The sequence below is a fragment of the Indicator indicator genome, chromosome Z (genome assembly GCF_027791375.1).
Source record: "Indicator indicator isolate 239-I01 chromosome Z, UM_Iind_1.1, whole genome shotgun sequence".
NCBI lineage: Eukaryota > Metazoa > Chordata > Aves > Piciformes > Indicatoridae > Indicator > Indicator indicator.
In genome coordinates, this window is record NC_072053.1 from 20,152,669 (window position 1) to 20,178,737 (window position 26,069).

Genomic DNA, 26,069 nt, shown 5'->3' on the forward strand with positions numbered 1-26,069 from the left:
ACACTGGAGCAGGTGGGGTCTCACCAGAGTGGAGCAGAGGGGCAGAAATGCCTCCCTTGACTGGTGGCCACGCTTGTCTCATGACTGTCATTGTGTCATGCAGCAGATGTGCAACTTTGCCGTTATGTTGGAATAGGTGTTGCAAACAGGACTATGCAAGTGAAGTGCTGTATGGCAAGAGGCTGCCTTAGGCTTTGTGTTGGGCAGGAGTTTTTTTCTAGCAGTGAATACCACTTCTTAATGCATATGTTATTTGCTTGTAAACTTGCTCACGGTGTTTTGGTTTTGTTGTTGCTAGTGAAGGTTCCTTGTTCACAAGCCAGGTCTTGCTTCAACTGGTTTGCTGTGCTGGTTATTTAGTGTGTTGTGCTCTCAAGAGGAAGGTTGTGTTATCCATGTATTTGTGAGGACCAACTCAGATTAATGTCAGCAAAAAATTCTTGAAAATTTCCTCTTGTGCTGCACTTCAGCTATCTCCATTTACTCAGAAGATGGTAAGATGTATGAGGCCAGATGAAGACTAGATTTTTTTGTTTTGTTTTAGAGTAGTATTGCTTTCCTTAGATGAACATTTGAGGGAGAAAGTAATTTGTTATACTGCATACTAAACTCTGTGATACCATGAAAGGGATGTGGCAAACACGAACAGTGTGTGAAAGAAGCTTCAGGCCTGTTGGAAGAGTGACCATCAGTTTCTATTAGTTGATTAGGACTTTGGGGTAATGTATGATGTGTTTTTTTTCTCATTTTTAATTGTGGATGCTTGCTCGGTCATTACACAGTAGGTAGGAGAGCATCAAACTTCCCCTGGAGGAACAGTGGGCTAAGCTCTGGCCATAGAAGTTTGTTTCCAGGCTCTTCTCATTCACTATGTCATTGCACAGTATTGGGCAAATAAGCAACTATAGCTGCTGTTAACAGCCTGTAAACTTACAGTATCTACTTTGTAGCTGTGTGGTGTTGAGAGGGAAGGTACCAATTCCAATATGAGATTTTCTGGTATGAAGTGGAAGAATATTAAGTAAGTATTCTTTGGGGACTAGGAAGGGAAATTTAGTAAGTGAACATGTAGCTGAAATGTATTTGGCTTTTTTTTACTGCTTTTCTTGTGATATATAAGACTGTAATTGTTCTTCTGTGGTGTATTTTCCTCCAGTCCTTCCAAGACAGTTTCCATGCCTGTAATTTGAATTTATAATCTGGTGTTTTGTTTTTTTTTTTTGGTGTGTGTGTGTTCTTTTGTTGTTATTGTTTGGTTTATATTTTTTTTGTGTGTGTTTGTGTTTTTTTCCTAATACATCCTGATACTTTTAGGGTTAAGTCACTTTATAATCTCTTCTCAAGATGCTAAGTTGCATATTTCCTACAATGGTGACTTAGGTTGTATCTGTCTAGAAGGTAACAGAAAAGAGCCTACTATGTAGAAATTACAGACAATATTACTTAATGATAGATTTCTTCCTGTTCATCTGCAATAACAAGTCTTGCACTCATTCTCTTCTTCCATCTCTTGGGTAAGTCTCATAGGTTTAATGACATATTAATTTTCTTAGATGTATGCTTCTGGTTTTAATACTAATAATGCTTCCAGGTTTAACTCTAATGTTCTTTTCTGGGTTTTTTTAGGGAGTAGTTTTTTGTTTGTTTGTTGGTTTGGGTTTTTTTCCACCATTAGTCTCTACATTACTTATGTAGTGCTTAGTAGCTTCAGTTTTAGGAATGTAGAAATTTTTTTGATTCCATGTGCATACAACAAACACAGAGGGGTGGTTTGTAATATGGAAACCATAAATTGCCCTGATGGTAGTCTGCTTCAGTGATCTCTTCTGAGAAGTAGAAGAGTATGTGCCTGGAGAAAAGATGCACAGGACCTTGTAGGACCAGATTCTTTACGCTTTAATAGCTCAGTTGTTTTCAGTATGATTACTCCCAGTTTTTGTCTATGCATGATCATAATCTGACATAGAATAACATGCCTTTTCCTTCCCTATTTTCTTGTGTGCATGACTTTGAATGAATGCAGCTGAAATGCATCTTCTTTTTGAGTCTGTTTGAGTAATCCATAGTGATTGAGCAAATCGAGTAGGAAAGAATGTGGTCTTGCTATATGCCATGATTGTAATGACCCCCTCTTTGAAATAAATCAGTTGTTTGTCACAAAACTCATGTCTGCATAAGCACATAGCATTGCTGCAGACAGGAAATGACCTAGTCTGTTGACCTCGTCTCCCAGGGAAAACCAAAGCTCTCATTTTAATTACACAAAAAAAAAAAAAAAAAGCCAACAGCTTGTCTTGGTGGAAGACAAAGGCAATAATATGCATAATCTTTCCCCCCTATAATTTATGAATGTGCAATCTGATATTTAAATTGCTTGAAAAACTTTTTTTAATGCAGCTGAAAAGAATGAGGTCAGATGTATTTTCTTAGGGCTATATTACACTCCACTAGGGTGAACAGGAAATGGTTTAAAGGAATGCCAAGAAGCCCCCAATTCCCTTGTCTTCTTTTAACCAGCTTTATTTCACACTCCATGCTTCTACTGCTGCAAGCATTTCTGCTTTGAGAATAGGAGAAGGTTTCAATGTGCTCTTAAGTTTCATCATCCAAGTTACTTTGCCTGGAGTTTAAACAAGAAAACTGACTGGATTTTAAATAGAACTATATACAGAGTAGGTATGTGGAAAACAAAATCCTGCTATATGCATCTCTAATCTGTTAGAAGTGGTGGGAGTGCTACCTTAGTAACACTAGAAATGATGACAGTTTAATATGACAAGAATATTCATCGCTGTTTCCAGGCATTACCACTGTTTTCAGGAATTTGCTATTTGAATTTCTGCAGTAAAATCATGATTTATTCACTTTATTCCATGAATTTTAATTTTTCTGTTTCTAGCAATGTTTTTCTTCAAAGCAGCCTGTTTCTTTCCTTCCAAGTCTCCTGCTGCAGTCTACAAATATGAAAAAAAAACCAAAACAAAACACAAAACCAGCTAAACATAGATACTGCTAAATCCATGCCCTTACAAACTATTAAAACCAAATAAAAATTAACAACCCTCCCTCCCCCATTTCTTTGAAGTGTTTCTATACAATATACTCACTGAAATATTTAAAACTGTGTTTATATCTCCCTGCTGGTTTTACTGGTCATCTTGAATATCCAGTTAAGAAGCACAAAGGAGTATCTCCTTGTGATCTTGAACTTCATGTTATTCATACATGAGAGAAGTCCCTCTTTCTAAGGCTTTTACCAGAGGTAATGAACACTGTCTTAACACCTGGCTTCTTGTCTAAAAGCTCACAAATCTTTTCATACCCAAAGTGACTGCTAGTAGTGGTGAACATGATGGTTGTACCTGTTGGCTGGTTAATAGGACAAATCTTGCAATTATTTGCTGTGTTTGCCAGAGCGAACATGCAAGGCTACACCAAAAATACACCATTCCTATACAGCGTGTGTGTGATGTGAAACTTTTTTTATAGTCTCATCTCTTCATGAGTCATTTCAGACACATACACATAAGTGTAAGTTCCAAAACTAACCTACTCTTTATCTTAAAATATCCTTAAATAGTCACATTAGATGTAATCCTGTGCTCTTTCAAACTTCAGTATCAACCCAAGATGTCTGAAGTATGACAAAGCTAGATAAGCTGACCAGTACTTTTGGTATACTTTCAGGAGTTAAAACTGACTAATGTTTGGCTTCAGTCTTATTCAGAAGATGCAGTTGTAATTTCTGTAGCTTTTGAACTCTGTGATCTAGCTTTGCAGAATTCAGCAGCTTTGCGCTGCCTATCTTAGATGATCTTTTCTAACAGTGTCTACAAAAGTCAGAAATATTTGCACAACAGTAATTATTAAAGAGGACTAGGAGCTGTGGTTGTGAAATCCAACACTTATAGCAATAATTAACATTGAAAGGTTGGGGGAAGGCATCGTAGTATGCTAAGAATCTACAATTAGAACTCAGTGCCTACTACATGACATCAAAACCTTGGTTGTTGAATACTGTAACTCATTAGGCATGTGGGCAGGACCTCTTAATGAAATTAGAGGGTCTTCTGCACTCTGACATTCACAATTCTGGACTTAATTGGTTTTCCATTCAATTAATCCTTATCAAATGTGTGAATTGTTGCCACTTTGGTTTGTAAAGGGAGACTCAGATTTAACAAACTTCTACTATTACACCCCTTCCTCTCCCTGCACTGCCCTTCAGTTTTCTATTTGTTCCTGGGCTGTTTTGGCAGGGAAAGCCATTAAAAAAAGGAAACTGCCTACTGTTTTTCTTTGTACAGAAGGACTACTCTGACAAAGTCAGCTTGAGACCTTAGGTGGATCTTTAACACTGCTTGCATGCTCCAGAGGTGGGAAAGTCACTTGATGCTCACTTTGTGGGAAGAGTATTGGGACATTTGAGATTGTTTGGTTTCCTTCCAATCAAGAACTTCTCTGCAGTGGCAGGCAAACAAACAAGCCAAAAAAAAAAAAAAAAAAGAAAAGAAAAGAAAAGAAAATCTGTCTATTGAAGCCTGAGTTCCATTTGAAACAGAAAAATAGGGGCTTGCACTGACATGAATCACCCATGTTTTGTTTCTTGTTTTCTCTTTAGCTGATAGTGGGTGGAGTTCCAAAGTATTTCAAGCTAAAGTAACTTCAGAAGACTAACTTGGGAGAGAGTTACCATCAGCCTGGACCTCCACTGTCTTATGGTTGCTTTGAGGATTTTTTGGGCATTTCTTCATGTGGCTTTTTCATACAGTCCTTGAGGCATTGTGCTTACCAACAGATCTTAGGGTTTTTTACTACTATAATGAAAAGCATCATTGCTAAGCTGTGCCTTCTTCCTTCTTTCCATATCCCTTTGATTTCCCCCCACAAGCTTGTTACATATCTGTACTCCAGAAAGCTAGTATTGGATCAGGATCTTGCTAGGCTTACTGGTGTTAATTTTATTCTCCTTTCTTGCCTTTACAGTTTGAGGGGTTCTTGTCTTAAAAAAAATCTTAAATGAAAGCTACAATTCTTTTCTCATGAAGTACTAAATACAGTTGGTCATACCTAAAAGAGACACCATGCTTGTTGTGTAGCTGTGGGTAAACAGAATTCGTGCTCTGCAGACTTGCCGAATATTAAAAAATTCCAATCTCCCCAGCTGATGAAAGACACACATTATCTGTTTCTGGCAAGAATTATATTGCATCTAATTAGGCCAACTTTAGAACATAGCATTTCACTAGCAAAGTTAATTACAACGTTCTTAGTCTTTGTTACAAGAAAGCCTAGTGGCGGGGAAAATCAGCAGTTGACGTTAATTCATGTTCTCTTACTTAGTGCTCAACTGTCCCAGTCTTTCAGTGTAAGCTTGCCAGACCTGCCATGCACTACAGTTGTTGGGGAAAACATTTCTGTCTGATGAGAATGATAGAGAGGATCTTATTTCCAGTAGTGGAAAACAATGTGATTAACTGTGTAGTGTTCTATCTTCAGTAACCCAATAGAGAGAGTGTTTTTAAGGGACTTATTAACTATTGTTTATGTATGCAAGATGATGGTATATGGAGTTGCTGCAGTTGGTGTTAAGAGGCCCAAACACAATCCTTTTACCTTTACTTTTTGCCTTGATGCCGTGAACTAAACCTTCTTTCTTTGCAACATAAATCAGGTAGACTTTTTACTAACATGGATACATATTCTGTAAAAGCTGTAGGAAAATAAAGTGACCATTTTATGAAACATCATGTGAGCATTTTGCAATGTTTCTTGGGATTGCTTAGTTTAGATTTCTTAGATTTCCTAAGGTCCTTTGTGAGCAGCAGAACTACTGAAGCCTGGCTTCCTTGCTTGATGGTTTTGTATTCCCTTTCCACTTCATCATGGCACCTGTGGTTTTCCTGCTTTGGCCCTCAGTGTCTGCCCTTTCAGCTCTTTCTCTGACATGTGTAGAAGCAGCTCTCACCTATGTCCCCCATGTGCCTGCCAGGCATCAAGCAGTGTCTGTTGGGACTGTTCCAAACTGCTAAAGCAGGTAGTGCAGTTAGTTTGGCATTTGACAGATCAAACAAACCAGCAGAGCTCGTGCTGCAGTCTTTGGTGGAAGCACTCTGTCGTTCTTGGTGACATAATCACTGTTGTTCGTGAAACTTGCAGGAGCTTATTTGACTTGGAGACTGCTTCCTAAACTTTCAGTAATTGTGGAGTAGGTGTACTGGTATAGAATGATTGCATAAACATCTTGGTAGATCAGGGAGTGAAAGGAACTCGCTGAAGCAAATTGAAAGCTATTTCCAAAGAAATAATTCTGGAACAAGAGCAGGACCCTCAAACCTCTATTGCTGAGTTTGCTGAAACTAGCCTTACCAAGGGCAATGTTTTTCTACACTTGGTGGTGAATACTGGTAGTGCTAACAGAAAGCTACCAGCTGGGATCAGTTTTTAAAGCTGACCATTTGTATTCAAGAATAGGGATATGGTTTCTGCCCATGTTAAGTAAGTGTCTAGAGAGATCCGATTCCTCTGTAACATAGATGAACTCTGAAATTCAGTCATTTTGCATTGAACTTGTTTAATAAAGCAACTTAAACATGGCTGTTCTAGAGTCTGTATTTCAGCAAGCATCTGGCTACAGTTGCAATTTGAGAATAATCAAGGGTAGATTGTTTTTTCTACTGCTTTATGCCATGGTACCATGACTGGGGCCCTGAAATGTTAGGATAATATGAATTCTAATATGCACCTAACTGCAGAATTTCTTGTAAAATAAAGAGGTCTCAAACTCCTGCTACATTGCACAATTGTGTTTCTACCTGATGTCATACAGGTTGATGAGCATAACTTCTGCCCATAGGGTACAGTCATATTCTGTCACTGTCATTGTTTTGAGAACTTAGAAGGTACCTCATGCATCCTGTTTCTTGCTACTTTTACACCATTGATTCAATCATGAAATGAAAGAGTTAGAATAGGGTGTTTTTTCATTATCGTAATCCTCTTTGGTTGTATGAGGTAAAATTTCATGCTTCACCATTTGGAGATGGAAATTACTGACTTTTAAAGTCTGCAGTTGCAAGTGTCTTACATATGCATCAGCCTAGGTGGATTCCAGGGATACTGTCTGACTGATGTCTAGTCTGTCTGAGCTGCTGTCTTTTCCAACTCACCGGAGCAGCAGAGGTTTTATGGGTGTAATGTATTGAGATTCTCTGTCTCAAGAGACTTTGTCTAAAGACAGGTGGTGATTAGAGAGCTTATGTGCAAAATGTCCATGTCCTCTGTGGTAGATACATAGAGCATTCTTCTTGAGTTTTCCGGGAGCGTTTCCCATCTTATCTGAACAAGATTCTGTAATCTAGTGAACAGTTGAGGTGTGTCTGACAGATTCCTGCATCTTAGACAAATACAAGTGAGGAATGAACAAATTCAGTAACACATTCTGTTGAATGGCCTGAGGGAATGAACTCTTTGTAGTCTTCTTCCCTTTCCCTGGCTTCCCATCCATCTTCTGAAAAGACCAGCAAGCAAGATGCTCCACTACAGGGTGCTGACATTGATATTGTACAGATGTAGTGACTTTCATAGTCTTCTTCTCTTAAGCAAACATATGAATCACAGAACCAACCAGCTTGGAAAAGACCTCAGAGATCATCGAGTCCAAGCTATTACCTAATACCTAACACCTCATGACAACTAAACCATGGCTCTGAGTGCCACATCCAAACCTTTTTTGAACACCTTCAGGCCCACCTTCTTGCCTTGAGCCTAAACTTCCCCTGGTGCAGCTTGAGACTGTGTCCTCTTGTTCTGCCACTGATTGCCTGGGAGAAGAGACCAGTCACAGTGTTTAAAAAAAAAAAAAAAAAAAAGGAGGGAGAAAAGACTGCTTAGAGAAGACAAACCAAAACAGTTTGTGGGACTAGGTGCAAAGGGATTTTGTGCTCTTCTTTAAGAAGTGTTGGGACATGTAGCAAAATGCATCAAACCACAGTCTACATAGCTTTGAGGAACATAATACATAGTTGTGATACCATCTCATTTGTGCTGTACTGTTTCTACTTGCGGTGTTTCAATAGTGCAGTTGTTTTGTGGGAGCCTGGGATGCTCTCTGGAATAATACAGAGCACATGATTGCTCATTGAGTCATCTGTGGCAGTACAAAGGCTGGAGTAGAAAAGTATGCTCTGAGGCAAATTTTTACAACTTGCATTCAGTGGTAAAAACAGAACTTTGCAATGCTACCTTTTGCGAAACACAAGCAATCAGTGACCTCTTAAATACCTGATACAGGACGTTGCGAAGAACTTATTCTGCAGAGTTCTTTTTCCTTCATTACAGGAAAGCTGCATTGTATTTGCAAAAAAGAGCTCTGGTTCCCATTTTAATCTGAAATATGAACTCTGCTTTACATTCCTGACCTATAACAGAGCTATTCCAAACCCATATTTTTTTCTCCATGAAAGCAGCATGTGTTGAATTATAATGGCCCATCCTGCAATGCAGACATTCTAATTTTCAACAGGCATGAACTTCTGCAAGGAGGTGAAAGTTTGGGGGGAACAGAAGGCTAACTCAGAAAATATGAAGGGAATTATGCTCCTTTCCCAACCCTGTGCTCGTTAGAACATTCTCACTAAAAGAAATTAAAACCAGAAAGAATTTTAGAATTATTTTTATCTCGAGAAGAACTCAATGCTTCTTTTGGAATGTGAGTCATGAATTGAAAGCCATCTTATGTTTTCCCCCAACTTCACAGTATGTAGATGGGGATGGGGGGGGAAATACACCGTTGTCTAAGGGTTAAAAATAGGTCAGTAAGTTTTTTATAACAGGCAAAGATAACTGACTGTCTTGTTTAGCCATTTTAGAGGAAGGGGAGCCTTCTGCAGTCAGTCCTTTCCATTGAAAGCACTAAAATTCTTCACACCTTTTAAAGCATGTTTGCAACTTTTGTGCATGTATTTGCCCTGGTTAATTTTGGCTCCTGTTCTGTATTGCTCACTAATCATCTGGCTCCCTTCCAAGCAGAAGCTGAGTCCTTTGTCTAGTGGATATGAGGTTCTTGCTGGTGCAATCTAGTTGCAGCACAGCAATTGAGCAGGCTAAGAGGTAGCTGCTAAAAGTGCTTCTGACAAAACTTAAGGGTGGAGAGTTTGAGGGAGAACTTGGGTGTGAATAACTAAAGAGTTTAAACTGTGGTAATGGATTGACTATTGTAGAATAGAATCTAGAAACATCTACTTGACTTCCCTGAAGAACAGGGAGCTTTTTGTAAAGCACATCCATCATGATGAATAATGCTGGAATAATGCTATGTGTCATTAGAGCACTAGAGATGGCATGTATCACTCCTTGTACATCCTCAGGCAGTCTTAGGAAGCAGGAGGCTATTATGAACAACAACATAATTGGGAACTCATCTCTGTTGAAAGGATCTAGAAGTCATGTTTGGCAACACTATGTGGAATTAAAGCAAGGCAGTGGAGAGGTCTTGTTTTCTTACAGCCTGATTTATGCAGGAATTAACTTCTGACAGAATTTGATGATACAAATTGCTTTGCCTTAAAAAAGAAAAAATGCAGACATCTTATGATCTGTGAGCAGGTGAGCTGAACAGATGCAGTAAGAAAAACTTGAATTAGTGTTTCTATTCAGCAGAAATGCTGAAATAGGAGGAAATTGTAAAATCAATGCAGTGAATTCTAAACAAATGATGCTTTCCTTGTCCTGACCAGTCTGTAGCTTCTGTTGACCTTGTTACTCTAGTTTATTGATCATCCCTGAGATATACAGGGATGCATGTGCCTTAATACTGGTTGAAATTTGTGCTCAGCAAACTGCTACTGTAGCAGTTTCAAAATACATGTGGAAGTGTGTGCTTTTTATTTTTTTGTTTAATTTCATTGATTTTTTTTAAAAAAAAATCTGTGTTCATAAAGTGACTGTGAAGTGAATGTTTTGAAAAAAGGTAATCTTTTTACCTTTTTGAACTCAACATGTGGCTGACCCAACTGTATGGAATCGTAGCTCCTGGGAGTTAAGATACTGGGAGCTAAGATCCAAGAGTGTGCTGGGTGTGCCACAACTTGTCAAGGGCACTGACTCCTCCTAGAACCAGGTGGAGTGGCTGACACGCCGGAATGCTGAGCTGCCATTCCTTGAGTTCTGTACAGGATGGAGAGCTGGGCAGAGGGCAGCCTCATGGAGTGCTACACCTGATGAATAACCCCATGCACCAGTACAGGTCAGGGGTTTTGATCTGCCTCTGATAGTCCTGGTGGACAATGAGTTAACCAAGAAGACCAGCGGTATCCTGGAATGCACCAGTAGGCTGCCCAGAGAGGTTGCGGAATCTTTCACTGAAGCCTTTCAAAACCCACCTGGACACATTCTTGTGCAACCTGATCTAGGTGAACTTGCTTTAGCAGGTAGTTTAAACTAGGTGATCCCCAGAGGTCCTTTCCAACCTCTACCGTTCCATGATTTTGTGAGTACAGTTAAATACAAGATAATATAGCTACGTCTAGCTGATTGTGGAATGTGTCTCCATGATAACATGCTTTGTCCTCTCACATAAACAGTTAAGGAAACTAGAATGCTTTAACCATGCAAATCAGTTATAACTGTACTCTTTGAATGAATTCTTTGCCCCCGCCCCCCCCTTTTCTACCCCCCAGCTGTTGGTGTAAGAAATGCCCTTTTGTGCTGTCTTCAGAAATAGAACAAAAGAATTCTTGAATATTGTGCATCATCATAGATACATTGAGCTCCTTTTTCAGTTCTTGTGTGACTCTGTTTATTGCAGGAGCCTATAGGGTATTTATCATATACAAATGATTTCAGGTTTATTTTAGAAGCAGCAATTTCAAGATGCATCTGCAGTTCTTTCAAAGAAAGCGTGGACATTTGTTACAACATGTGTTCCTAACAAAGACTGTATTAAACCAATGACATGATTGGTGTGTTTTCTACTTTTACTGGGGACAAAGCCTACTTAGGTAAGTGTTTTCAGTATGATACATACTTGTTATCTGTACAATCCCTAATCAAACCAAACCAAAACCAAACAATCCCCTCCCCCTGACCCCCTCCTCCCCCCCCTCCCAAAAATGTCTGTTGCACCATATTGTCAATAATCCTGTATGTACTAGAATCTGGACACAATTATCTTCTCTTTCATGTTGAAATTCTAGCAATGCAGGAAAGGCAGTTCAAGTGCTAGCTATTTTGATAGTTGTTTTCTTTTCTGTCTTTGTGTTCTTCTCAAGCACATAGGAATGAACTGAATGTATCCAACAGAGAGATACATTTTGGTAAAATATATCTTGTGAGTTCTGCTAGAGCTGTCTAGAGTGGTCTCCAAGGTAACCAGAATTTTCCTGGCATAACTCAATAGCTCTGTCTAAAATAGGTGATGGTAGTGGCTGCCTTGTTCCAGTAGCAAGAGACACATCATTTTTTATTAGGCACAAGTAATTAGCGCTCTACTTGTTGACCAGTGTTTTATTCAGAGCTCATCCATATGAGACACCTCTCTGAAAGAGGTTTAGAGTTCATTCCCAAGCTCCCAGGGTCATAAGAGATCACATGTTGAAGCATGCTCAACTCATGGAGTTGAGAATAAATCCTGCTCTGCTTGCCTCCCCAGTGATATCTTCAGACGACTAAAACCCAATGTTGACTCACACTGGTGGGAAGTGGCTGTGCAGCCAGTGGAATACATGAAGAAACCTGAAGTCTTAAATTACTGTTTCTTTTTTTGTCAGAATGAAAAAATGCTTTCTAAACATAATATTTTCTGATAGCTTAAAAATAATTATAATGTTGTACCACTGTATCTTAATTTTTTGAGGTCCACTGATATGCATGGATTTTTTTTTTTAAATTGCCCGTTCATTTATTTTTTGCAAACAATGTATGGATCATAAAAAACATGGTATGTTATTTTGGACTTCACATTGAAATTCTGTCATTTCTCTTTGCAAAATGTGATGTTTCTTAAAACAGCAGTGGCATGACTGGTTGTAGTACTTGCAGCAACTCAGAGCATGGGTAGTATGTCAGGATGTATGGAGTCCGTAGATAAAGCTTAGTTAGACTGGCCGTCATCCACTTTCCACTTCACTTTTCCTGTTTGACATTAAGTGTTTGGAAAATTTTTTGGATAGGCATAGAAATAAAAGAATGACGCATTCTAAAATAAAACAAAGCTAAGGAAGTGGCTAGCTACCCATGAAGCTCAATATTAATTTAAAACTTTTAATTTATTTCCAAATAATGTAATATTCTCTGAATTATTTTAATTTGCCAAAATGTTGGCTGCTTTCATTAAAAAAACTCTAACTAGCCCCCAAAACTCCTCCCTCCCCAAGCAAACCTGAATTGGAATAGTGGAATTCTCCTCCCTCTCATGTATACCTGATATTGATGCTTTGTTTTTATTTCTGTTGTGAAAAACTAGAGAGCATAAAAGCCTCCCAACTCTTTTTCACATGCTGTGGAGCCTGCAGGTAACCTTCCAACAATCTTGAAGCCTTGGCCTGGTGTTTGATGTCTTGTGTCATTGACAGCATTGCTCTAAAAGAATGTGGCATTGAAGGTGGCCAGCCTGTAGTAAGCATAGCAGCCTAGTTTTACAAAGGGGAGCATAGTGAACCAGTTCAGTGGCTGGGCAGGCATTCAGCAAGCAGCCTGAGGCAACGTGTTGTGTCAGGGACTGAGTACAAAGCCTTGGACAGCTGCAGCACAAGAGGTTTAATTTACAGTGACGTTGCAGTGTGCATGCCAAGACTTTCCTCACTCCTAAGGAAACATTTTCCAATGCGTAATCATTCAGCTTTGTAGAGTTCTTTGGAGATGCTGAAGAGCAGTCTGATTCTTTTTCACAAGCGGGTAGGGATGTTCTGTGGTGAGGTTATGAAGGGTTTGTCTGTTCACACTTCTCTAATTTCAGTAGTCACTACAGTATATCACTCCTATATTTTAATAGCAGTATGTTCTCTGTAACCTTTTCTGGAAAAGTAATAGGAGTTAGTTTTGTCAGTGTCTTCTCATTCAAAGAGCATACCAAGCCAAAATCTTTAAAATTTGGTTTCTCAGTGGTAACTGCAGGGCTGTTGTGAAATACTATGTAGAGTTGGTTTTGTTTTGATGGGTTAATTTCTGGGTTTTTTTTAACCTTTTGCTTTGTTTATTTGTAAGTGCAGTGATAAATTAATTGTGGCCAGTCAGTGGAGGGAAATGATTCTCCTGCTCTGCTCTTCTGTGTTAAAATCTCACCTGAAGCACTGTGTGTAGCTCTGGAGTCCTCAGCACGAGAGAAATATGGACCTGCTTGATCAGACCCAGAGGAGGGTCACAGAATGATCAGGGAGCTCTCTCCCACTATAGGGGCATCTCCCCTATGAAGACAGGCTGAGACAGTTAAGTTTTTTACCCTTACTAAGAGAAGGCTTCAGGGAGACCTTATACCAGCCTCCCAGTTCTTAAAGGGACCCTGCAGGAAAGATGAAGAGGGACTCTTTTATCAAGGAGTGTAGTGGTAGAACAAAGGGCAGCAGTTTTAAACAGAAGGAGGCTAGGTTTAGATTAGGTATTAAGAAGAAATTCTTCACTTTAAAAGTGGTGGAATGTTGGAACAAGTTGCCCAGGGAAGTTGTAAATGCTCTGTCCCCAGAAGTGTTCAAGGCCAGGTTGGATGAGGCTTTGAGCAATGTGGTCTAGTGAAATATGTTCCTGCTTGTGACAGGGGAGGTGGAAGTCGATGATCATTAAAGTCTATTCCAACTCAAACTGTGTTATAATTCTGTGGTACATTGAATCTTCAACAATTTAAAAAACAAACAAACAACTTAAATACTTGTTTTGCTGGCATGCAGGTCAAGGCCTTGAGAGCTTTTTTCCAAATCCATATTTAAATACATAAACAAGACATTTAACTTTCAAAATGACTGGTTCAACAAATATTTCAATACTTCTATAGTGGGATGTGTGTGGTACAAATGATACATAATGTTAGAGAGGATAGTCCACTGAAGTTGTATCCTTGCACAGTAATGTTCTCAGCCTTTGTCAGAGCGACCCATCTTTACCCATCATTAGGTTTTTATTCAAACCCTGAATTAAAGCATAACTGTAGCCCTCAATTTAGACCTCAACCCCTGACTCAAGTTAACATTAAAAGCTCTTCATAGAAGATTATAGGAATCGATGACTGAGGTATGAGAAAACCAAACAATCAAAAGTATTCTGTCTTTCTTCCTGAGCAATTAAGGCAACATAGCTAAATCTGGTGTGTTTAAACCATTTTTGTTCTACAGTCATCTAAAGAATGCTGGGCTTGTGACACAGAGCTGGCCTGCTAAATTCAAGATTATTGCTTTTCTTAATTGTCTTTGGATACTTGAGAGCAAGCTAAGAGATCACCAGGGACCTACAGCATACATGTTGCTTGAGCACAGGGTTCCTTTCTTAGAGGTATGCTTGTTGAACTGAAGCACAGATGAAGTGTAGCAGTTCTTTTTTGTTGGTTTTTTTACTTTCTATGTTGCTTCTCACTACTGAAGAAAAGCAGTGTCATCATGTGTAACTGCTACTTTAGGGCAGTGTTTCTAGTGTGACCTGATAGACTTGTTTACATCTAAGTGGCACAGCAAGTTGCTATCTATCTCCTCTTGGGTTATAGGGGCTTCATTCTGCTTCCCATCCCTATCTTCCAGCTCAGAGGGCTGGGTGTCCAGTGAACAACTTCTACTGCTAAAGACTGGGGCAAAGAAGGTATTGAGTACCTCAGCCTTTTTCTCACCCTTGACTTCTAAGTTTCCTCCTGCATCCAACAAAGGACAGAGATTCTCCTCATTCCTCCTTTTGTTGCTAATATATTTGTAGAAGCATTTCTTGTTCTTTGAAGACAGGCTAATTTCCAGTTGGACTTTGGCCCTTCTAATTTTCTCCCAGCATAGCCTCACAACACCTTTTAGTACTCCTAAGTGATCTGCCTCTTTTTTTCAAAGACATTAAACTCTCCTTTATTCCCTGAGTTGCAACCAGATCTTTCCATTCAGCCAGGCCAGCCTTCTTTGCCTCCTTGTCTTTTGGCACATGGGGATGGTCTGTTCCTGTGCCTTTGAGACTTCCTTCTTGAACGATGCCCAGCCTTTCTGGATACCTTGGCCATTCTGGACTGCCTCCCAAGGAAATCTGTAAACCAGTCTCTCAAACAGTCCAAAGTCTGCCTGTTGGAAGATGGCAATTCTACTGGCTCTTCCAACTTCTCCAAGAACTCTTGCAATTTCATGATCACCATTCCCAAGATGGCCTCCAGTTGTCACATCACTCACAAGTCCTCATTTCACAAACAGCAGGTCCAGCAGGATGCCTTCTTTAGTTGTCTCCCTCACCAGCTGTGTCAAGAAGTTGTCCTCCACACACATCTGCAGATTTGTCCTGTAGAGCAGCAGAGGAAAAAGAAGTTGTGGTGAAAAATGGGACGATTCTGAACAGATTTCTGTTAAGAACACGACAGTGGTTTCTGCTTCAGATTGAGGCTCTATTGTCGTTTGTTTCCAGTAGTGCCTGTGAGTCTGTATCTAGAGAAAAGCAATTACTTGAGCAAGTGTGATGCTTCTGTGTAATACTTCTCTAACTGCTTACTGTTGTCAGCTCAAGCAGTTTTCTGAGCATGGAAACTAATTCCTTGTGGTTTGGATGAATGTGTCTTCCAAATCTGTAGTCAAACTTTGTACCTAATATACAATCAGCCCTCCTTGAACCCATGTAAACTTGCTTCGTCTGCAACATCCTTTAAAAGGAGTCCCACAAAGTTGCTGTTGAGTTTATTTTGTTTGGTTTTGAGACGGTTCCACTTTCACATAGTGATCCCTCACTGTGCTGGGTATGACACATCCACCTCCCCATATTACTGTTTTTTCTCAACACTGTGTTCCTTTTAACTTGCCTTTGTTTTGGGGCAGAGGCACGCTAGTCTACTCATTCTTCATACAGATGCTGGTTTGCACTTCTGACTTTCCAGCTGTAATGCCATTGTAGAAAAAGAGACCAATACTGGTATTGGTGAACAGCTTACATATGCAGTTGGTGTGCAGTCCATATCTATTCTGTTTTCTTCTTTATGTCTTATCTGATGACTCATAACACTTCGATTTCATAGGGATTGGACTAAGAGTCGAGCAGCTCGCTTGTTTAGTCACTTGGCTTCTTAGTTTCTGCTGCTTCTCTAAACTTACGTGTTAAGTGTGCACATTCTTCTTGAAAAGGATACTCAGTGTATGGTCTTTAAGTGGCTGTCAGGACTTTGTTGCGAGCAAGATATTACTACATAGTGGGGAATTGTAATATGGTTGTTCTAGAAAGGCTTCGGAGTAATTGTATCTCCTTAGTCATTTTCACTTGCTGGTTTTGTCACTCTGAGAAATGAAAGCTATTGCTGCTTGTAATTTTTCCTTACTTTTTCTGCTGGAGTCAGTCTTGTTTTTCTAGGCTGACTTGATTTAAACTACCTGTAATAAAAGGTGGAGTTTGTTTTTAGCAGAACTGTTAGACATTACATGCTTAGTTAAGGCATCTATGCGTACCTTCTTAAATGGCACCCTGAATAAAATGAGGACCCGAGTGATAACAGTGTAGTGAATGGTTGCCATTAATTTCAAGTGATCATGTGAAATCTTGGATCAAGTGATCCAAGAAACTGAGGTATAGATGACTGACTTCTGTTGTGCATTTGGGAAATTAATGAAGAGTATTTTACCTGTTACAGTTGGTGGCTCCATTTTTCTTCTCAGCAGGTTTGGTTGGTTTTGTGTGGGGTTTTTTGGTTTGTTTTGTTTGTTTTTGGTTTTTTTTTGTTCATTCGATCTTAATGCAGAAAATAATATTTTGCAACTTATTATATGTGTATTCTTACTTGATGTCTATTCCTACTGGATGTGTATTTTTTGTCTCTTCCCTAGGTATTTTTAAAAAAGAATCTTCTTTTGATTTGCAAATAGTCCTTTACATTTTTTTTCTAGCGCTTTTGTGTTAGTCATGAAGTATTAATAAACCACAGATTGCTTTCAAAGTTCATAAAGGCAAACTTTTCAAAGCTACACTGCTGTGGAAAGATGTAACATGTAGTTTGCTATACCTATTTAACTGAGCAGTGTTTTTAACAATAATGGTTGATGCATTAAAGTAAATTTTAAAGAGCAATACTCATTTCTTTTCCAAGAGAAGGCTTAAGAATATTTATCTTGGAGACTTCTAAAAAACCCTGCTTATTTGTATAGTACTTTTTCTAAATAGCTAGCCAGATGGATTTAGGGAATGCCTGTGCATGTCACATATGTCTAATGCCTTTCCTTCTCCTGGGACCAGACTACTTTACATCATATTTTATGATTACAAGACATAATTCTATATCTTGTAATGGAACTTGTCCATATGGTTGAGTCATCTGTTCTCTTTAGTTTTGGAAGGATTATACTAGCTTGTTCTAAAGACTGTTAAATTTATTGGGTTTTTTTAACCCATAAGATTTGGAAACCCTCTGCTGTTTCTGGCAGTGAAAACTACCCCATTTTCACAGAATCACAGAATTGTCAGGGTTAGAAGGGACCTCAAGGATCATCTTGTTCCAACCCCCCATTTTCATCTTATTATTTATATAATGCTTTGCAGTTGTTAACTCTATTGTTAAGGATGCTGTTACAGGATGCAAAAAAAAGGACGTTTATGTTATTTTGTATCGCAGGAGATTGAAGGGAACCCCAAAGATATGTGACTTGGATTCCTAAAATAACCCAAAAAAATCAATAAACACATACTCTTTGCATTTTTGTCACGGGTCACAAAGATCTTAGGCATTATCTCTTCTTCCTTGGAGACTTTAAAACCTGTTACAAATCCCTGCTCTCTCTCTGTCACTCTACCCTGTCTCAGAAATCACTGAAAATGATGTTTTGAAAAGGATGAGAATTACCTCGCTGCACACTGGCCGTTTTCTCCTGGGAACAGTCTGAATTCAGCAATTACTCACTCATAGTTGTTGCATTAGATGCACTCCACAGAATCCAGCCATAGGCCTGGTGAACATTCTGATCCTTTGAAATTTATGCAAACGGGATGTGGTGGCAAGTGCGACTGGGCCATTTGTCAGGTCACTGTACTCGTGAACATCAAAGAGAGAGGGTGGCTTTGGGGAAACATTTTACAAGATTTGTATTATTACTAGGCATCTCTCATGGACCTGACAAAGAGAATATGCAGATGTTTTTGATGATGAGAAGGGGCTGGCAGCATAGCAGGCCCACTTACTTTGCATGGGATTGTGCCCTCTGTCTCCAGAGAGACTCTGGGCACTGTGTTGCTGTCAGGGTTTTGTGCTTTGTGCATATTTTCATTCTCAGATTTTAATTTGCAGTGATTTTGTACTGGGAAGATGAAAATCCCTAGGTTGTTGAGGTGCTGAGCTCTCTTGTTACAGAAAATGTGCACAACTCTTGTGAAGAAATCAAAATGTAAGCTAGGCAATCCAAAGCAATGTTTGCCTCCTTCTCTGATAAGAGTGATTTGATTGTGGCATGCAAATATAATCCAACCTAGAAGTAATGAATTTTAAACTGGGGGGGGGGGGGGGGCAGGAAAAAAAAAAAGTTGTCTGTGACCTCTGTCATCTTGTGTGAATAATTCTACCATTTATTTTGGTGAGTTCAGGGTGCCCAAATCAGCATGAGCACTGTAGAAATAGCTTGTAGCTTTGTAGAAAATCACACATAATAAGAATATTCAGACATGAATGTGTAGACTGGTCCATTAATAGTGAGCTGGGGTGGTTGTGCCATGTAACACATAGCTCAATCACTATTCCAACAGGCAAGAATTAATAAACCCCAGCATTAGCTTGGAGCAGCTGAAACCAAGTGTCAGGGTTTTAGAATGGCCAGAAGCTCTTTTACCCCTCCTCAGAGGAGTCAAAGAAAACACTCCATGTAGGAATGGAAAGAATTGGAAATTTAAATGGAAATACTGTTCACAACTATATACAAAAATAGAAAATATACAAATCCATATTCAGCCTTGGCTCAGTTCTCCATCCTGGGCTTTCCAAAACCTCACTAGACCAACATCATCCAAAATCTCCCCCCACAACTAGGCCAAAACCCCAGACCTCAATGCCTGCCCTGCCCCATACCTCCCTACCCAGGCTCAGATGATGCAGTAAAAATTATCCAGGCTGCTCAAGGCCAAAAGCCTCAGCTCCCATGGAAATACCAGAGAGATACCAGCTTGGTGCACTGGGAGAAGAGAGAGAGAGAGGAAAAGGGGCGGAATAAAGGTGCTGTCTATTTATATGGGTGAGATGCAGTCATGATGGGATGAAATAACAGAAGATTACACTTTCCAGTGTCCACCTCTGGACCATCTAGTCCCTTTGGAGGACTGTACTCTCTTGTTGAAAGATCCAGTTAAAACCCATAACACCAAGTTTCCACAGGCTGCCTGGAGGATGATGAGCCATCATGGCCCTGATCTGATGGAAGGTGAGGCCGTCCATGCTTAGAGAACATAAAATCTATGTAAGCGCTGTGCGTGTTATCGTTCATCCCTGTAGAGAAATGCAGCTGTGGCTGAAGTCTAAGGGAAGGAATTGGAGTGATGAGTTCCTGCCTGCTCTTTCTCTCCTTTTACTTAAGGCCTGCCACATGTGGGCAGTTGATGTTCTGCATACAGAGAGTCTGACGCATAAAAGACTTGTCTGATTCTCAGTGCATGAGATGCAAAGGATAAACAATGTGGGAAGATGTAGTGGTGAAATCTCAAATGTGCTTCACTGGCTGCTGAAGTGGATTTCATTTTCATGTAAAACAATTTCTTGCTTTCCCCATTTCTTAAGTCCAACTGGGAATGTATCTTAGGTATAAGTTTTGTATGACTCTTGTGTTATCCTTCATTGCACCCATGGAAGTGAAAACAGCTAAGCTTAGCTTGCTGTTTCAATATTTGATTTTGGAAGCTGATAAATACTAGATCTGGAGGTCAATCTATGGCATAAACATCAGTCAATGGCCTCATGAAGATTAGACAGATAGTGAGACTTTTTTGCCTTATTTTGTAGTCATGAAGTACTTTTGGAGATTGAGTTGAGCCCCTGAAGGCTCCAAACAAAATAATTTCTTGGAATAGGGATTTATTCCTATGCATGCACTGTGTTTTTTTTGGCTTTGTCGTGGCTTTCAGAATAGAAGTCTGTAACCCTGTAACAGTGGATGTGTCCTTTACAAGAATGACAAATTCAACTATAAATAGACTGTTTTTCTACTCTAAATAGTTTTGATATTTTAATACATATTTTGTTAGGAATTTTGAAATTGTATTGCTTCCTGCAATGGTATTATATGATGTATAAAAATAGTGTGTAAGTGCTTTTATAAACAGCTATCTGTTTTCTATTGCTTGTGGAGAATATTGAGATGGTGGAGCTTTGTCAAGTAATCTACTTTAGATTTGGTAGTAGGAGGAAAAAGGAAATGGCTTTCATTGTGAGCTGTGATATCATGTAGATATTTGTAATACAAAACCAAGGTGACATGGTGGCTGGCACCTTAGGAATACATCTTAGCAGTAGTCATACTGATCAGTTGTTCAGTATGATCAGTTGTTCAATTGATCAGTTATTGTGGACTGTGTGCAATAATTCTTGGTGTTTACTTTTTTTCCTAGTCTGAAGACTTCATAATTAGCCTTTGTATCTCTGTTCCCCTTTGTACATTAATGGGGAAGGAAAAAGGGCAGTAGCTCTAAAATTAATGAAAACCAGCTTACTATGCAGAAGTGACAAGATAAGCAACATTTGGAGAGGTTTAGCAGTAGGCAGGAAGAAAGATGGAGCCCTGGGTCTAAAGTGCCAGTCCTGGAAAGTGAGGTAATGTTGCAGTTGAATGGGTTCCAGCATGACAGATTCCTTTTTGTCCGTGTGCAGGTAAGAAGAGCCATGAAGTACCTGTGTTCTCTGACTAAATTTACCGGTCTACAGAAACTGGAGGATGTTACTAAAAGTCTAGGTAAATGTAGTCAGCTCAGATATTCATACAAATAAATAAGTGGTGCTGAGTAAAAAAAAACATTGCACCAAGAAAGCTGAAAGCTAACAGGATGTTCCTGTCACTGTCTCTAACCAGAGAGTTCAGACATATGCCCTGGTCATTAGACACACTCTGATCTTCACAGACCATATCGTCTAACACAGTATTGAGGAATGCAAGAGAGTCAACACAATAGCTAAATAAACAAATTTTGCTTGTATATGTGGCATTGTCCCTGTATCGTACAGCATACCACAGAAATATACTTAGCAGAGAAAAGGTGAGATTAGGTTGTCCAGCCACTTTTCACTTTAAATCTCATGATTTCTGTTTTCCCCAACTAACTTGGAAGCTGCTGTGCAGCGGAAATACAGAAAACTTGAAAGACCTTATGTGAGACCTATTTGACCTTGATACATAGATAAAATCTGTTGTTTCAATAGTTCTCCATTGTTAAAACTTTGTTAGAAAACAATCTTCCTTATGCATCTCATGGTGATGATGAGTTTCTTATTTACATATTTTTATTTTTAAGTGTAAGGATTCTTGGCGGTCCTTGGCTAACCATTTAAAAAGTGTGGTGGGTTTTATTTTGTTTTGGGTTTGGGTTTTTTTAAGTCTGTGTTTTGACACCTCTCAGATTTTATTTTATTTCTTTTGAGGAAAAGAGCTGCCATATGTCCAGCAGTAAACAGGGGTCTGTTGCCTGTCCCCACCATAAGAGAGACATAGATTCTGTTGGAACAAGTCCAAAGGAGAGCCACAAAGATGATTCAGGGGGCTGGAACAGCTCTGCTGTGAGGATAGACTAAGGGAACTGGGATTGTTCAGCATGGAGAAGAGAAGACTTTAAAACTGCCTTCCATTTACCTGAAGGGAACCTACCGGAAGGCTGGGGAGAGACAAGCATGTCCACCAACAGGACAAGGGGAAATGGATTTAAATTGAAGGAGAATAGGTTTAGATTGGATCTTAGGAGGAAATGCTTCCCTACGAGAGTGGCAAGACTGTGAAATCGATTGTCCAGAGAGGTTGTGGATATCCCCTCCCTGGAGATGTTCAAGGCCAGGTTGAGTAGGGCCTTGAGTAACCTGGTCTAGTTGAGAGGCATCCCTGCCCATGGCAGGGAGGTTGGATTAAATGATCTCTAAGATCTCTTCCAGCCTAGGCCATTCTATGATTCTGTGATTTTGGTGTTAGTAACTGAGTAATTTCAAGATGAGAATAACTGTGATCTGAGTTCATTGTAGCTCAAAACTTTGGAACTGTGGGAAAAGGCAGAACAATGTGAGGTGGTCACTGCAAACAGGATTGTTCTAGCTTTTTCTTTTATTTTTAAAAAGTCGCTTGTGTTTTTTTGTTGTTGTTTTGGTTTAGTCTTTTTTTTTTTCCAGAGTTAAGATAAACATTGCTTCATTTATGCAAATATACAATTATTTCTTGGCTTTACTTTCTTCTGTCTAACTGAGAATGATCCATTGCAGCAGTAACCACACCACATTTATCCTTTGGTATCTGAAAGTAAAGATACATCGCCAGTCACTGTATTGGTGATGCGTGAGGTGATAAACAATGAACAGTGGCTGGACTTACTGTCATTGCTCTGGCTTTATGTTACTAATGACTTAGATGTAGTTTTTCTTTTTTTCTTTTTTCTTGGTTCTAATGCCTTGCATATTCTCAGCTTTTTGCTCATCACTTTATCTCCATTGGAATGAAACTGGTTATGTGCAAATATCAGCAATGCTTAAATACCTAGTTAGGAAATCTCACTACTGCCTAGTTGTAGGTAGTAGGGAAATCTCGTTGTTCCTCAGAGGCAGAGATTGATTTCTTTTATCTGTTAAAAGGCTTAAAAGTAGCATCTGAAGGAAAAGTTGTGGCCTTTACTAGGAAGTGAAACGAGCAGCATGTGTGAGCTGTCTATCTTGCAACTCCCACAAAAGTCCACCACCAGCCTTTAAGCTCACAAGATGTGGGCCAGTTGTATTCCTTGGTCCAAATGCACTGTGTCATACTCCCATGGCCTCCCTTACAGGCTCTGGGGTTCTGCCTCTTCACTTTATTATTACTACAGAAATGGAGTTGAATTATGAAGAGGCTTCTTATCTGTGCTTTATTAACTGTACAGATTTCCTATGCTGACCTTATGGCTGCTCTGCATTTAAAGCTTGACTGAAGTTGCGAAGCCAAACACAGGTTTGTGAAAACAAAACCCCCAACAAATAATGAAAAGTAAACCAAAAATATCTCAGCAAACCAGCAAACTCTTAAATGCATTTCTTTCCAGTTTAATTTCCCTCTTGAGTGATCTTGGAACACAGCTCACAACCTGCTGCAAATTTCAGTCGTTTTTTAAGCAAAGACCACATGAGCTTTTTTCACAGAATTGTTGCTTTTCAACAGCTTCCTCCAGCTTGCAGCCTCAGATGACCATTTCAGTCAGGTTATCTTTCCTCTTCTCTGCTGGTGAAAGACCCTTTCATTTCACAGCCTGTAGTCCCTTTCTGCCAGGGAAGTTTCAGGACAGCCTCACTGGCTGATGGAAGTGCCCTGCTGAGTGATTTTTTTCAGTTGCATTATTCTGGGGTTCAGCATGAAAAAATGGTTTTCTTCAATAATAATAATTTCTTTCTCTACAGAAGCTATCCAATGAATATGTAATTATCAAGGTTTACTGGCAATCTGTGTTAGTCTTTTGTTGCCATTCCTTGTTCATTCTCTCCAAGTGCTTCCTGCCTTCCCCATGGTGCTTTTTATTGCCAATTCACATGGAATTCATGGTCTGAGACATATAGTCTCCAGTGTCAGAGCTTGTACACTGTGTGGACAGTTTCCCCAATGGGGCATGGTACCTCAAGAAAAAAGAAGAGATAAATGGATTAACACTTGTGGTTGTAAAATGTCCACAGTTTACTTATATTGCTGCTGCTGTTTCCACCTTTAAAGAAATGCTTGTGTAGGCTTTGTGAGCTGCAAATGTTTTGTAAATATAGCGTTATTAGCTGGCAGTATAGGAAATATAGGTGGCTAAATGAAGCTGAAAGAGACTATTTCTGTTGTTGCCTTAGTGACCTTCAGATAATACCATTATGAATTACTTTTCAAAGCCATGGTCAAGACCTTACTTGTGGTAACGTTAGTAGGATCTTTTGGCATGGCTTTCAGAGTTCTGGTCTCAGTGGAGTGCATTACAAGAGTTCAGCTCAAAATACTACTCGTGATATGTACGTGTAGACTTTGAGAGGAAAGAGCTTTGGCCAGAGCAACTGAAAGAACTGGGAGCAGCAGCTTCTGGCATTTACTAAGTTCTGAATATCCTAGGAGCCCCTGCCACAGAATTGGATAAGCTGTTGCTGGTAAACTCAACATCCTACCTCTAAGCAAGGGAGGTTTCCATTCTCACCACGCGTTTGCTCCTGGCAAATACAATCTCTAAATTGAGAATGGAGAGCAGAGAAAGGTGTAGATTACTTACCCCTGTACCACTGACTCATAGGTTGTAATGTTTTCAGATAAGCCATTCTTTCAAGAAAAGCTGCTGTCTGTTGTTTCAATTCTCAGGGATGTTTTGTCTAGTGAATGCATGCCCTACAATAGGATTGTTTGTTTTTAAGGCTTTCTTGGGAAGTCCAACACATGCCGACTTCACTGGATGACCTTGTGATGCAGAGGTGTTCAGTGTCTCTGCCATGCAATTGTTTATGACGCCAGTCTTTAAGTGTTCCTTTCCTTTTCAGACAGTGAGTTGCTGAGTTTGAAATTATCAGGAATTTCAATTTGCTACTCAGCTTCCCTGCAGTTCTGATTTCAGTGGAGATAACATAACTCTGTCTCCAGTAGGTTTGCAACAATGCAAGGTCACTTAAATCATCTCCTGTAGGCTGCATGCCAAAGATAAAGTAACAAAGTTGTTGTCCAGTTAATGTTTGCTCAGGTCCTTGCACATGAGAAACACTGTGTACAAGTGCTAAGCAGAACTACCATCTCTTGTTTTGTGTTAATTCTTGCATGGCTTTTACCTGTGGTCTCAAAGGCAACTGAGGCTTAATATCATGATGTAAAGGCGATCAAAAAAAGAACCAGGTACCTCTTTTAAATACAGATTTTAATGCCTAAGCTTCTCCTCTGGAAAGGAAAATGTGACAGAGAAAACGATGTGTTAAATAGGTAGTGCAAACTTTAAAAAATAGGCTTTGATATAAATTGTTCTCTAAACAGTCTGTTTGCATGTGAACAACTGTGTGTGAGCCCAGTGATGAAGGATTTTTACTTGGTAGTTGCAGCCCTGAAAGCATGGTAACTATTTTATTAGTATCTTGCAGCAATAGAATTATCTGTAGGTTTTCACTGGAGTTAACCTGTGCCTAGAGGAAGCCTAGAGGAGACAGAGGGTTGACAACTCTCAGTACAATTATGTCAGGACCCACTGCCAAAGTGCATATCTGTGGCTGATGGAGCTGGAGTTCTGAGAGTTCAACCTATCTTGCTGGTGGTCATTGATGGTATTGTAAGAACTCTGCTTTTGATTTGAGTATCATGCTCCTTTTAATCAACTAATCATGAAATGGTGTAAATCAAGTCAATCTGTTCTCTCCTGTTCTTTGCCTCACTCCAATGACCTTGACTAGACACTACCTTGAGAGGTGCTTTTGAATGAGGCCATACAGTAACATTTCCTGTCTGAAAAATGAAGGTGTAAAGAAAACACACATGGAATCCTTTCCAGGATCAGATTCATATGTGTGCATTTACCTTTGCACTTTGCTGCTCAGTTTTTTTTATTTGCATGCTACATGTATAGCGTTATGTGTCATGCTGTACCAATCAGTTGGCTAACACATGCTTGCAACACTCAACATACAACAAGCAAAAAACTGATAAAGTGTGAGTTTTATGGATGATGAAAAGTATCTGCTTAGCTGCTTGAGTCTGTTTTTGTTGCTTTGGTGACTGTACTGCTACTCTGTGTTAACTTTTCTAGTT

The 26,069-nt window shown here is 39.5% G+C and overlaps 1 protein-coding gene across 1 annotated transcript in view; it reads left to right on the forward strand.

Annotated features, from left to right (window-relative positions):
- Positions 1-240: 240 nt before the first annotated feature.
- The window catches only part of RAI14 (retinoic acid induced 14), a 66,899-nt gene continuing 41,070 nt past the window's right edge, over positions 241-26,069 (forward strand). Inside the window, 2 exon segments of the mRNA XM_054398230.1 lie at positions 241-399; positions 402-494. Of these exon segments, the coding sequence (XP_054254205.1) occupies positions 241-399; positions 402-494 (252 nt within the window).